Below are 18,532 nucleotides of genomic sequence, written 5' to 3'. Positions count from 1 at the left end.
GTCTGAGGTCATACATTCATTAGTAATAAAGCTGAAAACATTAGTCTAGTGCTTATCACAGCTCCCCATTTCTGAGCATTTTAAGTCTGATTTTATGTCGCATATATGCATCTCTACATGTCTATTTACATGTATCTTTACATATATATATGTGTGTGAGTGTTTTGCTAGCAATATTTTTGGAATGCGAATGTTTGGAGAGGAAACTAGTTTAGAATTTAGTAAGTACTTAATTGTGAATCTGGCATGTTATCTCAATTTAATCCTCACAACATTTCTGCAAGATTAGATGGCATTATCCAAACTTTATAGATAAGAAAATTGGCTCAGGGAGATTTAAAAGTCAGAATTTGAACTTGTGTTTGACTGAATTCAAACCTCATACTTTTTTTTGTTTGCCTGTTTTAGCAGGTCACTAAAACTGAAGTGAGTCTAGGGCAAGTCAAGAGCAGGGAGTAGGTGGTACTAATTTTTTAATCTGTTGCTTACTATAATAGTACTGACTAGGTCATACTTGTTCTGTAAAGGCTAAATATTCTTCTTGCCAAACTTCATAATTTTGTTTCCCCCCAAGGTGGTAGTCATACTTCAGCTTTTCTAATCTTTGTACACCTGTATCTGTGGGGGTTTTTTGTATTCATGGATTTAACAGAAATGTATGCAATATATAGTGAAAGTTATTCTCTGAAAACTTTTCTGTAAAATCAGTTACAATGATTCATATTTTCTTGTTGACTTATATTACAGTTTGAGTTTTGTAATCAGGGGAAAAAATGACTTGTAGCAAAGTATACTTCCTCCTCTAAAATCTTTTCTGAAACTTAAAATTATACATAAAATTTTACATACAGATATTATTCTGCAGAGCGGTTCCATAGCTTTCCTAAGATTATTAAAGAGACTGCTTAATGTAGAAACAGATAAGAACCATTTCCTAAAACATTAAAGACCAGTTTTTCCTTTTTTATTTATTTATTTATTTTTTTACAGTTTGCCAGGTATGGTTATTAACATTATGGAGGATTTTGGCCTGACCATACATAATCTTTGATATTCTGATAAGTTAAAGAATCAAAAAGGAGCAAGTAAAACTCATTCTTTCTTTGTTAACTCTTTACACTAACTGCCATATTTGTTTTGAATCCAGAAAATTAGGTGCAAGTGAAGGAACTATAAACCAGGAAATTCAGCGTTATCAACAGTTAGAATCTGTTGCTGTGAATGATATTAGAAGAGATGTTCGTAAAAAGTTACGGAGGTCCAGTATGCGAGTGAGTAAACAAAGAGGATTTTAGTAAATTATACTATTTAAAAAATGCTTTTATTTTATGAAAGTTATGATGACAGTTATGTTGTTCTCCTTCCTTGTTCATTGCTGGTGATAACACTTGGTTTTTATATCTCATGTCTACTATGTACTAAGCACTATTTAAAGCACTTTACACATAACAACTCATTAAATCTTTATAACAACCCTATGTGTTAGCTTGTATCATTGAATATTTTCCCCATTTTAAAGTTGAGGAAACTGAGGCATAGAGAACTCAAGTAATTTCACCAAGGTTACACAGCCAGTAATCCCAATGGAGCCAAGATTCAAACCCAAACAGTGGGATTCTATAGGTTATGCCCTTAGCCACTGTGTTTTGTTTGCCTGTCATAAAGTCATACTCTCTTTTCTGACTCTAAGTCAAATGTGAAATCTTTTGAAATGTCCATTCTACCCCATCCCATTTTCCACAGCTGACTTTACTCTTAGCCACTACAAACTCTTCGGCATTTTATTCTTACCTTTATTATTTGTATGTTTAGTTGCCCTTAACTAGAGTTTGAGTCTCTTAAAGGACAAAGTTATTTATCTTTGACCCTACCATCTACCATGTTCTGGGATTTAGCCTAGTTGCTGAACAACTGAAATAAATATAGTAGAAAATAATTATAAAACTTATTCAAATAGAGGTAAGTCGCTTTGGGTCAAGGTGGTCTTCTTAGTAGAAAAACTAATATTTTAAAATGTAGTCAGCGGAACCCTCCATTTTTCTAACCAGAATAAGGTTTTGGGTACCACCCCAATACATAAGAACTGATTAAATCAGAGCTGCTGAGCTTAGAGGAAGTGGGGAAGGCTTCAGGGATCCTTAGTTCATTGGCTTGAGCTGTCTTTCCTTGGTCACTACCAGAGTCCCAGATAACCTCATTTGAAAACTGTTCTAAATTATTTAAATTAGGGGTAAAATTCAGCTTAATATTCATCACTGGCTTCTGATGCTACTAAATGGACAGTGATGATCAGTAATATAGAACTTTAAAATTTATGACACTATGTACTTCACAGTCATGTGACATAGTGTTAATATTGCTGCATACTATTTATGTTAGTTTACACTTGGTAAACTTTAAAAAATAAAACTAGGTAGAGAGGATTAGGGAAATTATTGAAATTACATCTGTGTTCTTAACATTTGTCAAATTTGTCAATTCCCTTTTAGTTCCACTCAATTCCCTTTTATTCCTCTTGCTTTCTTATCTCCATTATTAGACTTTTTAATATCCAATCTCTCCAAACTATAAATTTGAAGAAGAAGGATTTAGAGACAAGGAGGGTGTTCCAGTTGCCACTTCCTTTCCTTTTCTGTACTTAAGAGTTCTCTTGGTGGGATAGTACTTAAAATGATTAGTGTCACTCTCTTTCTCACCTTTCTCCCAGAGTCTTTCCTTTCAATTCTCATTTTCTTTTCTTACTGTTTTCTTTCTTCCCCCTGATTTCTGTACCTCTCAGCCTTGCTCCCAGTCTTTCCTCTCAGGCCAGCTAGTGGCTCCTATATTCCTTGTAAGAGGAACTGACGTGTGGGCTAAAGAGTAGCTGATTCCTGCTGCACTTTGATCCGTCTCTGTTGTTAAGTGACATTTAAAGTCACAATTTAAGATAACTTGTTATTGATCTGAAGGAGACTTGTTAAGTGACATTTAAAGTCACAATTTAAGATAACTTGTTATTGATCTGAAGGAGACTAACTTGTTAACTAGCAGAAAATTTTATCTGAAGTCAGATATTATAACAGTTAAAAGTCACCTTATTTCTTTCCCTTTCATTAGGCTGCTTCTCTAAAGGATAAGTGGGGTTTGGGTTACAAACCAAGTTACAGCAGATCGAAGAGCATTTCAGCTTCTGGAAGACCACCTCTTAAGCGAATGGAAAGGACAAGGTAGTATATTTCAATCGGTGAAACAAGTAATAAAATTGCTGACTCTTTTGCCAAAGTTCACTACTTATTTATTGTGTTCTAATTGGACAGATTACAAAATTAAGGTAGCAAATGGATGCTGTCAATGTAAGAAGTTTGAGGAATTCTGTCTCATTTAAATACACTTTTATATTATAAAAGTCATTGTGTACTTTTTAGTAATGAAGTTCATTGCCATTTAGACAAATTTATGTGTAAACTAATAGACCATCCAAAGAAATGAATATTTGCATATTAGTAACTATAGCTTTAACTTTGTCACTGTAGAAAAGGTTCTTGGAGAAGAACCTTTAACATATGGAAGAATGTAAATTTTATATATTATAGAAAAATATACAGAAAAATATAGTTTTACTAGTAAAAGAACACTATTGGGACTTCCTGGTGGTCCAGTGGTTAAGACTTTGCCTTCCAATGCAGGGGGATTTGATCCCTGGTCAGGGAACTAAGATCCCACATGCCTCATAGCCAGAAAAACAAAACCTAAATCAACAGAAGCAATACTGTAACAAATGCAATAAAGATTTTAGTCCACATCACACATACACACAAACTTAAAAAAAAAAAAAGAAACCTTAAAAACACTATACAATAAGTATAAATTGTTTTTTATAAGGTTTGGTTTTAGAAAATCTTGTGTTAATTAAAGCAATGAATTTTGTTTTATGCGATGCTCAATATTAAGGAGTTCCAAAAGTTCAATCCTTGAATAAAGTAAATACTTAGAAATAAAGTGTTAATGTCATTAATCAGACTTTTATAAAAGTCCAGGGTTTTAAGAATATTAATGTTTAATAACCTTATATTTTACTTACAGTTCTCGAGTAGGAGAAACCGAGGAGCTCCCAGAAATTCGTGTGGATGCAGCATCTCCTGGACCCAGAGTCACTTTCAATATCCAAGATACAGTAAGAGAGAGACTATTTGTTGGTGATACACAGTGCTAAGGAATCTTTAGTAATTACTAAATTATATGAGTTACTCAGTTTAGAAATACTGATTCCTGCAAGTGGAAGTACAGATTGTGATGGGTAAGGTGTCTGTGCTTTACCAATAGGGCACTGCCCGAATGCTGTCATCTGAGAGCCATACTGCAAGTATTAGTGTTTTGTGTACAGAATAGTCTCCATACTGCTTGCTCATAGGTAGAAACGTTTTGTTGAATAATTTCTTTCAAGTTCAGTTCCACATTAAACTAGGTAGTTTACACAAATGTAAATGTATATGTTTTTATTTAATTTATTTTGTTTATGTACTTTAGCTCAGAATATATAGAAATAATATCATAAACTAGTAGTTAAAAAGTCAGTTTCAAAGTTATACTATAATTTAACCATAGCATGTTAAAATTTATGTTAAAATGTTTGTTCTTTTTTTTTGTTTACTTTTAAAACATTGGTTTTTTACTTTTCATAAATTTTTATAAATTTTCTTATTATTTTAATTAAGTTGAAAAAAACAGTATGGGGAAGTGCACCACAATCCAGCTGTCCTGGGGAAGGGTATTTTCAGGTACTTTTTAAGAACAACATAAGTTTTCCTTTAAAATTAATTAACCACTCTGAAAATCTGCTTTCAAAATGTGTTCTTCTCATTTCATACTAAACTCAGATCTTGAAAATATTTTACATAAAGCTTTAAAATGATTGGTTGAATTCTTTTTTTATCATGTATATTTCATAAACTCTTGCATGAATATAATTCTATACTTATAATTTAATAGTAATTATTTAATCTCAAAAATTAAAGGACTAAATCAGTGGACCAATTAATGAAATCATAAACCAAAAACTGCCATATATTAGTTATTTGCTAATCTCTAAGTGAATCTCTTTTTCCCTACATTCATCTATAAAAAGAATCAACTTTTAAAAAAATGAGTTACCTAATTCAAACTAGAATCAAACCTATCTCTGAATAACAAATTAATCATTGAATGTTATTTATTGACTCACTGATATAAAAAAGCATTTATAAAAGTAATCTATTAAAAATTATGTTCAAAACAGTATAGAAAATGTGCTACGCAATCATTTATAAGTTAAATTAACACCTTTATAAACCACATGTTTTCCCTAAATATAGTTGTAAGAGTAAAATTTAATTTTAAAATTGTTTGTATAGTAGGTGTATAAATCTTTGTCTAGAAATTTTCCACCAAGTTACATTTAAAAACTGGAACTTACTCCACATTTGTTTTGTTTCACTTCCCCCACTCTTGTAAGATAACCTCAATATTTATCCCATAGTTCCACTGAATTTAGTCAAGCTGAATTGTTTTAGAATTATTCGGTTGTAACAGAGTAAGCTTGACAGGCATGTCCTTTTTTCTAAAACTGAACCTGGAAATAAATCGTTTATAGTGAATTGAATAGATTCTACTAATTGATTTTTTCACCTGTCCAACATTTTTTAAATCAGGAAAATTGACATGTAACATTATTTTCAAGTGTATAGCATAATTATTTGATATATGTATATACTGTGAAATGACTGATTTATTCTTAAAGGCATTAATATTTGAATTGATTCAAGTCCTGTTTCTAAATTATGTATGCTGTTTATGAAAAATAGTATATAAAAATAAGTTACAAAGTAGACCATTAAGCATGGTTGAGTAGAAAGCTCAGTTGTGTCCAACTCTTTGCAACCCCATGATTATACAGTCCATGAAATTCTCCAGGCCAGAATACTAGAGTCAGTAGCCTTTCCCTTCTCCAGGGGATCTTCCCCACCCAGGGATCGAACCCAGGTCTCCCACATTGCAGGCAGATTCTTTACCAGCTGAGCTCCAAGGGAAACCCGGTTAAATAGAAAATAAATATAAAACAAAGAGATGTTTATCTATATAAACTCTTAGCACAGCTTTAAAGAATCAAAGATTTTCTTATAAAATATGACTTACATATTTACTAAATGATGTTTTGAAGAAAAGCTATAAAGAAAATCTAGATTCTGCAAATGTTTGAAATTTTGATTATAGGATTTCACTATGCATCTAATTGTAGTATCAATAAATTTACTTTGCACATTATACATTTCAAAGGCTTGTCACATTCTCAAAGGATATGTAAGCAACTCTCAAAACTTGGAATCAAAATTAGGACATAGAAGTTTTTGTGTGTTTTTTTTTTTGCCTATTTAAATGAAATGGCCTTCATGGTACAGTCCTCAGGGAACAACATTATATTTATACAAACTATTCACCTTAAAATATAGGATTCTTACATTTGATTGGCTGACATGCTTAATTATGTAACTATTTACACATCTTTCTTCAGCCCTTTAGGGCCCATTTTAAAAAGATGTATCCACAAAAAGTATTCTAGAAGCACAAAGTGCATTATGTGCTAACACCTGCATGCTCTTCCATCACTAACTGCTCTCTTGACCTTCTAATTTAAAGTGGATCACATTGTTTACTCTTGTCTCCATACTATGACTAACTGTTCTTTAAAGAATTACGATATGTACTAATTCACGTGATGCTATACGCTTACATAAAGTAAAATTTCACTCTGATCTTTAGTGTGTCCGTGGTATGACTTTCCTGTGGTTTGAACTTCTTCCTTCCTTGTTTTATATGCCATTTCATATGTTCACAGAGCTGACTTTTCAGTTCAGAGTGAGGAGATCCAGTTTTGAGATTTTAAATGCTTAAACATATATTTTTTCCTTTTTTAACTTGAAAAGAGGTTTGTAATATGAACCTGTTTCATGTTTTCTCTCTTTACATTCAGTTTCCAGAGGAGACAGAGTTGGACCTCTTGTCAGTAACCATTGAAGGTCCTTCCCATTACTCATCAAATAGTGAAGGGTCATATTCCGTGTTCAGTTCTCCCAAAACTCCAGGAGGCTTTTCACCAGGCATTTCTTTCCAGTCTGAAGAGGGTCGACGGGATGACAGTTTGTCTTCTACCAGTGAAGATTCTGAGAAAGATGAAAAGGATGACGACCACGAGAGGGAAAGGTTTTATATTTACAGGAAACCCTCGTGAGTAGTAGCCTTTTTGTTTTAAGATCCTTAGGCAGTACCCTAGAGCTTAAAACATTTTATGACTGTTAATGTTTACAGAAAAACAAATAAATCTTACTGTGCCTAGCCAGAGTGAGATGAGATATATCCATGATTTACTAGTATAATCTATCTCCATTTGGCATTGTTTTCTTTCCCCATTTTTTTTTAAACAAAATCTGGAAAGTAGCATTTAAATTTTACAGTTTATGAAATGAAATCTCCTCCAAAGTGTAGAATGTAGGTCATATTCTGATATTCAGACTCTTTATTAGTCAGTGATTGTACCTGTGTCCCAGGTACTTAGCACATTGTCTGGCACATAATAATCCCTCAGTACATAGTTGTTGAATAAAGTGTGACTCCATTAAACAGGAAACACCTCAGTTAGTAAGAGCTATCTGGGTAATTTGTGTGAATTTATAAAATAGTAAAATTTATTTACAGACTTTATTTCCAAAGTTATTTGGCTCAAAAGTAAAGAATCTGCCTGCAATGCAGGAGACCTGGGTTCTATCCCTGGGTCAGGAAAATCCCCTGGAGGATGGCATGACAACCCACTCCAGTATTCTTGCCTAGAGAATCCCATGGACAGAGGATCCTGGCAGGCTACAGTCCACGGGGTTACAAAGAGTGGGACACAACTGAGCAACTAACACTTTCATCGCTCACATGACATGTTGGAAAATAGTTTGCTGAAAACTTCCTATTTTACTACAATATAATGACCAGCTGTTCTTCCTCTAGACATACATCTCGTAAAAAAGCAACAGGCTTTGCTGCTGTTCATCAGCTATTTACAGAACGCTGGCCAACAGCCCCAGCCAACAGAAGTCTTAGTGGCACAGCTACAGAGAGAAATATTGACTTTGAACTTGATATTCGAGTTGAAATTGATAGTGGAAAATGTGTGCTCCACCCAACCACCCTTCTACAAGAACATGATGATATAAGCTTGAGAAGGTAAGATATTGGTCAGAAAGGGGTACATATAACTTCGTTTGTTAGGAATACTATTTATATATCACTAATCATAACAAACACTTCTCCCCACATCCCAAAATACAGACTTAAAGAGTATTTCTAATCATAGTTGGAGTGTTTGACTGTTCATTTATGTAATATTCTATTTCTTTAAGCAAATGTATAATACTTTTTGGTGATTAGAAATGGATGACTGATTTAGATTCTGCAAATCTGTTAATTTGAACACTTTTATCTTTGGAATTCTCCAAGTATGAATTCCTCACGTAGTCCCTATCCTGTTACTCACATTTCTGTTTCAAAGGATGGTACAATACTCAAAGGTGTCTTGTTACTGAGAGTTTGATGAATTCATAAAGAAATAAGAAAGACTGGGAAACAATTGAACAAAGAGGCCTCAGTAAACTGGAATGTTGCTCAGGCTGTAACTGTAGCTTTACCACGTTTCCACCATTGAAAAAATAGTTGTATAAACAGGCCTAAAGTTAGATTCGTTTTTCTTTGAATTTCTGTTTTGCTTTTTCTTCCTAATCTAAAAAAAAATTAGTGAAAATAACTATTAATAATTTAGTGGATGAATAAGAAATGGGTGGAAATGCAGGTGAAACATGTAGGAAGAATGCTGACAATTGTTGAAGCTGGGAGATGGGCCCATGGGGGTTCATTCTACCATTCCATTTACATTTGGATGTTGTAATTTTCTATAATAAAGATTTTTAAATGTCTCACTGTCTAATAAAGATTTTTATACAATGAAATGACAAAAAGGCAGTATAACTAGTTCAAGTCTTAGAAGTGTAATAGTGATGATAAAAAGAATGTTAGTTTATTTTTGGTTGAACTGCAATAAGCCAAAATAAACTGCTGGTATTCAGCTATATTGACCTACGTAAAGAGTAGTTTCATTTGGTTCAGCCTTCGTTTGGAAGAGTTGTGACCTCAGGAAAGGACAAAGGTAACTGCCCTGTATAATTATGGAACATACAACATAAACCTTATCCATGCAAGGATTAGCCAGTTTAGCTAGAGATAATGAGGAGCCTCACTTTTTCAACTTTATTAATAGAAGTTGACTTTAAACAATATAAGAGAAATGTCTTTCAAAAGGATAAAAAAAACATTTTTGTCTTTCTATAGGAGTTATGACAGAAGTTCCAGGAGTTTAGATCAAGAATCTCCTTCCAAAAAGAAGAAGTTTCAAACTAATTATGCCTCTACCACCCATTTAATGACTGGCAAGAAAGTTCCATCATCTCTACAAACAAAGCCCAGTGACTTAGAAACAACAGTATTTTATATTCCTGGAGTTGATGTAAAGGTAAAAACCTAAATATCTAGGATAAGAAATTAGATTATTATTAGCCAGGTTTATTTTCTATCATATATATTCTTCCTTCACTGCTGCTGCTAAGTCACTTCAGTTTTGTCCAACACTAGTTACATTAAAATGAGACTTTCTGAAGTTTTCTCTAATGTAGTTGTATTCTGAACATGAAATTTTCTAAATTGCATATTGCCCCATGTGCATGAAATTTTGACAGGAAGAAGTTAATTTTCTTTTCTAAACATTGATATTCATGTTTGCAAAACATTGCCTATTGCAACTTTTTTAGATTCTAGAATTATACATTCCTAGAATGTTAAGCCAGAAAGAATTTAAAATAGTATCTGGATGATCTCTTTTCACTTTAAAAATGAAAAAAAGCTAATAAGGAATTTGATAGAATCACAAAGCTAACTTGTAAAATCTTCTGGTTCCTGGATCAGTGTTCTTTCTGCCAAATTTTAGTACATTTCTTTGTTTTCCTTATGTGCATAATTTTAATTTTGGAAGTTTATTTGTTTCAATACAGTTGCATTACAATTCCAAGACTCTAAAGACCGAATCACCTAATGCCTCCAGAGGATCTTCCTTGCCACGAACACTCTCTAAAGAGTCCAAGCTGTATGGTATGAAAGATAGTGCAACATCTCCTCCTTCTCCTCCTTTACCTTGCACTGTCCAGAGCAAGACTAACACCTTACTTCCTCCCCAACCCCCACCTATTCCCTCAGGTATTTAAGGAAAATATACTTTAACTTTTTTCATAAATTAATTTTAAGTCATCACCTACTTGCTCTAGTAAGACTTTCAAATTCACATGTTTAAGAAAAAAGGACTTAGACTTGCCGATGACTGTACAAAATTCATGTATGGAAGTGTAAGCTAATTTCTTTTGCCTAGTTTTCAAATTACTATTACCTTAGAATATCAGTTTTTACTTAATTTTTTAGATCTATGTATACAGAATACATTGAACTTAAACCATATTTATTATCTATTATTATATAACAAATTATCCCAAACTTAGTGGCTCATAATCTTAGACATAGTTTCTATGGATCAGAAATTCAGAAGCAGTTGGGCTGGGTGCATCTAATTTCACAGTTTTCTATGAAGTTGCAGTCAGGATGTTGGGTAAGGATACAGTCATCCAAATGCTTGACTGGGTCTGGAAAATCTGCTTCCATCATATCCCATTCACATGGCTGACAAGCTGGTGCTTTAGTCTTTCCCCACATGACTGGGCTGCTTGAGTGTTCCCATGACATGGCAGCTGACATTCCTTCAAAAGGAGTGATCCAAAAAAATACATGGCTGAAGCTTAAATATCTTCTATGGCTTAGTCTCAGAAGTCACATACCATCATTTCCACAATATCTTACTGATCATATAGGTGACCCTTATTCAGTGTGGGAGGGAACTACACAAGAGCATGAATACCAGGAGGAAAGGACCGTTGGAAGCTATTTTGGAATCTGGCTACTATACCACATGAATAATACCTTATATATAAAATAGAATTTCAAAAAATGGTTATATTGGGTTAGACAAGAATTAGTGAAAAAGCTTTATTTGAGAGATGGAACTTGATACATTAATCTTTCAAAGTAGCCAGTAATCATGATAATAATGCCTAATATTTTTATATCACTTCTCAATTGACAAGACACATCTATGTCCATTAAGTGTGGGGCAGGTATTATTATCCCCATTTTATATCTGAAGAAAGTTAAAGCTCATGAAAGTTGAATTTCTTTCCTAGGTTTACAAATTAATACATGGTAGCCTTGGAAACCTAAGCCAAAGTTACCTAAATCTTAGCTGTTATATCATTCTGTTGATGTGGAAATATTTAGTCAGGTAGAAGGAAGGAGAGATGCAGCCCATGTAAGGAGGCATGTAAATATTTACCAGGTAAGAACAGCAAGAACCTAAGAAAGTGTAAAAACTGATGTTTTCCCTCACTTGCCACAAATTATCATTAGTCAGGGTCCTCTATATCTTCTTAAGTGGACAGATAATACTAACTGAGAGACTAAATGCTAAAATACTAATGAGAGAGTTAGCGAAGTATATATTTGAAAAACTGAACCAAAATTTGTGACCTGGAGCAAGTAGGAGTAACTGTTTTATTTATATACATCATTGATCATCTCTGTATTCTAACAATAAGATTTCTATCAACCTATTTTTATTGCATTCTTGTATGGTTTTAAGTATAAGGTGCTTCACCTGATTAAACTCATATAATTCTAATTTCTCACACAATTATGTTTTCTGGAAACTATTAAATCCATCTCACATCTGTACATCTTCTAGCCAAAGGAAAAGGAAGTGGAGGAGTAAAAACAGCCAAGTTATATGCCTGGGTAGCACTTCAGTCATTGCCAGAAGAAATGGTAATCAGTCCCTGCCTATTAGACTTTCTGGAAAAGGCTCTGGAAACTATCCCAATTACACCAATTGAAAGGAATTATACAAGTGAGTGTCCTCTTAAATACTTAACTGCCCATCACATGTATTTTGGGGTCCTGTTACTAGAAGGATTTTGTAATGCTTTTATATATTACTGTATAATACATTCAATGATAAAGGAATTATAGAACTGAAAAAGAACTTGAGAGACCATCTAGTCTTGGTGGGGTTTATGATTCCTCCATGACTACAGCTACTTAATGACAAAATTAACATCCTTAATCCTGTGTTTGAAGAAGCAAATGGCAACCTACTACAGTATTCTTTCCTGGGAAGTCCCATGGATAGTGGAACCTGGCGGGCTGCAGCCCACGCATTCACAAAAGTTGGACATGACTTCTCAACTAAACAACAACAGGTCCTATATTAGAGTGACTCTGGGACTGGAAACACACCTTGAGGACAATGGCAAAATTACCATTTTCTTTGTATGTTGTTTGGTACAGCAGCAGGAATCAAGAGTTTGAAGAAATGAGTGAGAGGTTTGAATAGGGAAAGATGTAATGAATAATGGGCTACAGAAGCCAATGTTTCTGTGCATTCATACCCTGATCTCAGTACTAGCAAAAGAGAAAAAGATCTTTTAATAAATAGTTTGCCTTTACCCTAACAGTAAAACTTTAAATATTTTAACAGCTGTCAGCTCTCAAGATGAAGATATGGGACATTTTGAAATACCAGATCCTATGGAAGAATCAACAACATCACTAGTATCATCTTCAACATCTGCTTACTCTTCCTTCCCTGTAGATGTTGTGGTTTATGTACGAGTTCAGGTAATAAACGTCATCTATTCCTTTTTATTTTAAAGAAAAAATGTTTTTTTAAGTTTATTTGAACATTTACAATATTAATTGCTTTTAAAGTTTTCTTAAGGTTCATGGACCTCTAGTATGTCTATGATAGCCTAGAGGTTGCCTGAACCTCTGGAAAGTATATGTACAATTTTATGTGTTATTTATTTGTCTGCTGAGGAAGTTCATATCTTTGAGTGTTCAAAATTGAGATCTCATTCTTTTGTGGCAAAGGTAAAAATATATAAGTTAAAACTCTTTTTTTTAGCACATTATGCCTTTTAAAAATTATATCATGGCATCTGTATTTCTTGTCATTATGGTTATTTGTGGGCAGACATAAAGTGAAATTGAGATATAAAGTCACAATAGTACCTTTTTTAGATTCTTCTAAGGGTTATATAATCACGTATTTAATAATTTTATTCTAAAATTCAGTCCTGTTTCAGGCCTGTTGGAGTATAGGCTTCCCCTCTGATACTGTGGGTTAAGTTCCAGACTACCACTATAATACAACAATTATGGAAGTGAAGCAAGTTACTTTTTATGATCACTCAAGAATAAAAGAAACACTAATGATCATCTCTTCAGATTAATTTCTACAAAAGCAATTTGGCCAAAAGAATTTCAGTCTGATCTTCTGGAGTTTTGCACTAGCTTTTTTCAAGATCTGATGAAAACATAAGTGAGGCCTGGAGAGTTTGTAAAACTTCAGTTATAAATGCAATAATAGCCTTTTAAAATTTTGGCTTAAAGAAATTACTTGCTTTAAAATACTTGATTATGAACAACATGGACATAAATAAATTTAATGTTCTAAATTATCTAAATGCCTACATATTTACTGTTTAGAATTCCTCAAATGCATTTTGGTTAATGTATATGTGTCTGTTTGAAAAAGGAAGGGCATTAAACTCAAAATAATAAATTTGATATGTGTAGACTGAAATGGAAACTGAATGTAATTTCTGGAGTCCAACAGAAAAAATTTTAATCACCTAATTCCCTGGTGGCCTAGAAGGTAAAGTGCCTGCCTGCAATGAAGGAGACCCAGGTTCGATTCCTGGGTCAGGAAGATCCCCTGGAGAAGGAAATGGCAACCCACTCCATTACCCTTGCCTGGAAAATCCCGTGAACGGAGGAGCCTGGTAGGCTACAGTCCATGGGGTCACAAAGAGTCGGACACGATTGAGCAACTTCACTTCCTAGAAACTTTTCTTTGTCTTTCTGTACTTTTCAGCCCTCACAGATCAAGTTTAGCTGTTTACCAGTGTCAAGAGTAGAATGCATGCTAAAGCTGCCATCCCTGGATTTGGTGTTTTCGTCAAACCGAGGCGAACTGGAGACTTTAGGGGCTGCATATCCTGCAGAGACCTTATCCCCTGGAGGTAGTGCTCCTCCAAGCGGAACAAAAACCTCCTCGAGCAAAACTGGAGTACCAGGTGTGGAAACATTCTTTTATTCAATTAGCATAAAAAGCCAAGTACTATTTTAATAGTAAGTAATAAACATTTCCAGATAAATACATTTGGAAAAGAAGAATATTTGAGAATTAGGATATTTATAGAAAAAATCTATAGTGGATCAAAGTTTTGAGTGTATTTCATTATACCCAAGGAGTGGCAGTTGCACAGCGTTTTGTTGTCCATTCATGTGCATATCACATGTAATGTGAAGTGTGAATGATGATGTGTTCAAGTACTTTTGAATGTTTTATTTTATGCTGTATTTTTACGTTATGAGTGGTCAGTGTTGCAAATGGTAAGAGCGAGCTGTAGTATTATCTTGCAAGGATTTCTTATCACACTGAATTAAAAGTATATCAAATTGTGTGTATATGTATAAAAACAATCTTAGTGGTAAAATGTTACTTAACCCAAACGTCAGTTTCATGAAAGGTTTAGGTGTTAGAGTAGAACCGATGATTTCCTGATGAGACAGTCATTTTCCACTCAGTGTCATTTCTGCCCTAAAACTCTGGAGGTTACAAATGCAGGATGTGAAGATTTTATGGGACATTTTTAAAAAGAAAAGCCAAAATGAATGAAAATGTAAAAGAACTGATAAGAGAACTAATAATAAGACAGTTTAACAGTTCTACCCCTAAAGCAGATATTGGAATATTCACTTTTTTCTTAATATCAAAATGTGATAAATTAACACAAATTATTATAGCAGTATATATGCACTATGCTAGGAATATATAATGAAAGGAATATAAAATAAGCAGCTATTTTTATGCCCACGTTTCTTTTAGAAAATGAAAAAGTGAAGTAGCACCCTTTATGTTATAATAAAACATGCAGGAAAGAATGATGATGATAATAAATATATAAGAAATGTAGATTATGACAATATCCATTCTTTGAAAAGGTCTTTATGAACTTGACTGAGTTCTGGATCAGTGCTAAGGGCTGGATATACAGTAGTGAACTTAGCTAACAAGCATATTCCCTGCTAATGTGATTTGAATTGAATTTGGAGAAATAGATAATAAGCAAACAAGTATATTTTCAGTGAAAACATGAAGGTGGTAAGTATAAGTTAGCCATGTAGACAGTTGGGGGAATAAAACACTCCAGGTACAGAGTATAAAATCTATAAAGTAGGAAAGAGTTTGACAACTCTTTGAAATTAGCCTGTTCCACTCATGGTGAATGTTGCCAATAAGGCCTTCTTGATTTCTAAGAGAGAGACCTGTAACTTTCTCCATTTGTGTACATAACTCTGTTTCCACTGTTTCTGTGGAAATGTGGACTCCAGTTGTATGATTTGGATTTTTTACAATTCATTCTCCTCCACTGCTTAAAACTCAGCTATTTTGTACCTCTTCCAACTGCCTGCTTCCAGTAGAACAAAGGAGAAATTAAACAGGAAACCTTGGAGTTGGCCAGTCATATGTATAAATAATTATTTCAACAATGAACAGAATATTCAGCCCTGGTTTTATACAGTATATTAATTGGAAAATACATCTAAGCCCTCATGTTAAGGATTTAAATCTACTGATCAGTTAATGTTTGACTATTTCCATTTTATTTTCAAATCATGTTTGGTTCTTGAGACTATATTAAGGACAGGTTTTTTTAGTACTTTCTGTGTTTTATTCTATTTTGGGTTTCTTGTGTTCCCTATAGGTTCATCAGGATTAGGCAGCCCTCTTGGCAGAAGTCGACATAGTAGTAGTCAGTCAGATCTGACCAGTTCCAGCAGCAGTTCCTCTGGGCTGAGCTTCACTGCATGCATGTCTGACTTTTCCCTTTATGTATTTCATCCATATGGAGCAGGGAAACAAAAAACCGCTGTTTCTGGCCTTACACCTGGATCAGGAGGATTAGGTATACTTAGCATGTTTGCATCTTTTTCAGATTTATCACATCTTTTCAAGTTTTCATCTTTTTAAAAATGATGTTATCTTTAATTAATGGATATAAAATGAGATCAGAAACTTTATTTTTCTTCTTGATAATATCTATCCTGTCTCTACATTAAATAAACAGAAATATGAAATAAGTAATGTAGGTAAATCATATAAGATTTTAAAATTCAAAGTATTTTATAAGTGATATACACTGTGTAATCTCTTCAGATATGAGGTTACTTATGTTACTTAAGTGTTTAAATGTTTCATCAAATTGCTATTTGTATAAAAAATTATATTCTGTCAATAGTTAAAATTCTAAATTTGTACATCACCACATTTGTTTATTTAAAATGATATTCTTTAATATGACTATTTATTTAGTGAACTTAAATTCCACTGCCATTTTAAAGTACAGATTTACCACTAAAAATACATAGGATGTTGGTATTAGCAAATGTTATTAACTTATTTAGACAAATAATAGACACACTCCATGTAGGTGCTGGTTTTTGTTGAGATGTAAAAATCACCAGTTATGGTTATGGACTTGAACCTATTACTGTTAGGAATGTCTAATGTTCATTATGTCATTCTGCTTAAATTTTTAACCTCATTTAAGTGATTTTAATTAATAGCATATTATAGCCTATTGAATAACTTCATGTAACTAGTTGTTGGGGATTTGTGTGTATATATATGTGTGTGTGTGTGTGTATGTGTGTTTTCACGTGTTTTTTTTTTTTAAGGGAATGTAGATGAAGAACCCACTTCAGTCACTGGTCGAAAAGACTCACTCAGTATAAATCTCGAGTTTGTAAAAGTGAGTTTGTCTCGGATAAGGCGTTCTGGAGGTGCCTCATTTTTTGAAAGTCAGTCTGTAAGCAAGTCTGCAAGCAAAATGGATACTACACTAATAAATATATCTGGTATTCAATTTTATATTTTTTAATTGAAATATTGTTTTTCCAGAATTAAATAAGGGCCTCCTTTTAAGTGTTTAAATATTAAATAATTTAATAATATTAAGCATTTAGTGATAAACTGATTTAAAGGAGAATAACAACTTCCAGCCAAGTACTATCTCAGTCCAGTGAGATATCAGTGTTATAAATAGGATTTCTAGATACATACATTGAAATATCACCCAAGAGCCAAAATATGCCTATTTAAGTCACTAAAAACTGCTTCTTCACTTCTCTACCATGAGTTGGTACAACTTCTGACTTATTTTTTGATTTTTTAATTATAAAATCTTAAAACACTAAGGAGGAATGGGTGTTGAAAATTTTTTACTTGGTATCCTAAGATCTTGAGTTGTGTACCTGTGTATCACTAGCTTTATTATAAAGCTAACTAGTTATATATGATGGACAAATCACTTGCTCATTTTCTGTACACTGTGATTTGAGTATTTAAAATTGAGTAGAACATTTTGAAGAATTTAGAGTACTAAGTGAGTGAAAACTTTAAAAATTATTCCAACAAATACAGGTAAGTACACTTAATCCACTCAACACAATATATGTTTGGTCATTCAGCAAACATATAATTGAGCCTGTATTTTACAGTGAACTTGTGCCAGGCACCCTGCTAGGTGCTTGAAGACGCCCATGTGAATAAGGCAAGGTCTTAGGAAGGCAAGGTCTTAGGAGTAGACAAATTACAGTGCAGTGTGACAAATCCTATAATAGAGGTTTACTTAAAGAGGAGGAAACAAATTCTGTTTCATATGAGAGGAGAGAAGGTTTCACAAAGGATATGATGTTGGGGCCAGTCTTCAAAATTATGTAGGAATATTCTTGGCTATGGCAACATGGTATTTAATGGTCAGGGCATCAAAAAGTATGCTTTTGGATCATACTTTGATTCACTGAATTAAAGTATAGGTGTAACTGAACACTGAGTTAGTTGTACAAAGTAGATGGGCCCAGAGACAGGGAGGACTTGACTGGAGGTAAAGCTGATAAAACAGCCCAGGACATGACTGTGGGGTGAGGGGGACTCATACCATGCTAAAAAATGGGGTTCTTATCCTTTGGGCAAGGAAAAGCCATTAGCAGTTTTTAAGAAGTGCATGACAACATTGTCCTTAAAGATAGCAATACTGTACTGTACACTGAAAAATCTGTTACGAGGGTAGATTTCATGTTAAGTATTCTTGCCACAAAAAAAGAACCACCAAAATTATACACAAAATACTAACAAAATACTAACTTCTGCCATATGGTTACTTGGTTTGCAGCTGCTTTTGAAGAAGTCTGTATTCTAGCTAATCCTGATTATTCCTCTTCCATATGTGAGAGGGGCCCTGTGTTAAAACTGGAAGCTGTC

General features: G+C 33.5%; 1 protein-coding gene across 7 annotated transcripts in view; it reads left to right on the top strand.

Moving 5' to 3' along the window:
• Positions 1 to 18,532, top strand: part of BLTP1 (bridge-like lipid transfer protein family member 1) — a 198,188-nt gene that overhangs the window by 160,574 nt on the left and 19,082 nt on the right. For 4 of the 7 annotated variants that reach the window (XM_070474895.1, XM_070474896.1, XM_070474894.1 and 1 more), the window contains 13 exons: positions 1,148 to 1,271; positions 3,097 to 3,206; positions 4,063 to 4,153; positions 4,695 to 4,757; positions 6,986 to 7,239; positions 8,008 to 8,223; positions 9,382 to 9,562; positions 10,098 to 10,299; positions 11,888 to 12,049; positions 12,680 to 12,819; positions 14,078 to 14,279; positions 15,975 to 16,175; positions 16,948 to 17,127. In XM_070474895.1, the coding sequence (XP_070330996.1) occupies positions 1,148 to 1,271; positions 3,097 to 3,206; positions 4,063 to 4,153; positions 4,695 to 4,757; positions 6,986 to 7,239; positions 8,008 to 8,223; positions 9,382 to 9,562; positions 10,098 to 10,299; positions 11,888 to 12,049; positions 12,680 to 12,819; positions 14,078 to 14,279; positions 15,975 to 16,175; positions 16,948 to 17,127 (2,126 nt within the window). The remainder of the gene's footprint in view (positions 1 to 1,147; positions 1,272 to 3,096; positions 3,207 to 4,062; positions 4,154 to 4,694; positions 4,758 to 6,985; positions 7,240 to 8,007; positions 8,224 to 9,381; positions 9,563 to 10,097; positions 10,300 to 11,887; positions 12,050 to 12,679; positions 12,820 to 14,077; positions 14,280 to 15,974; positions 16,176 to 16,947; positions 17,128 to 18,532) is intronic. The other 3 variants (XM_070474897.1, XM_070474900.1, XM_070474898.1) reach the window with 2 other exon arrangements.

This window comes from Odocoileus virginianus, chromosome 12, assembly GCF_023699985.2.
Source record: "Odocoileus virginianus isolate 20LAN1187 ecotype Illinois chromosome 12, Ovbor_1.2, whole genome shotgun sequence".
Lineage (NCBI taxonomy): Eukaryota > Metazoa > Chordata > Mammalia > Artiodactyla > Cervidae > Odocoileus > Odocoileus virginianus.
Note: the sequence above shows the minus strand (reverse complement) of the source record. Positions and strands in the feature narration are given on the sequence as shown.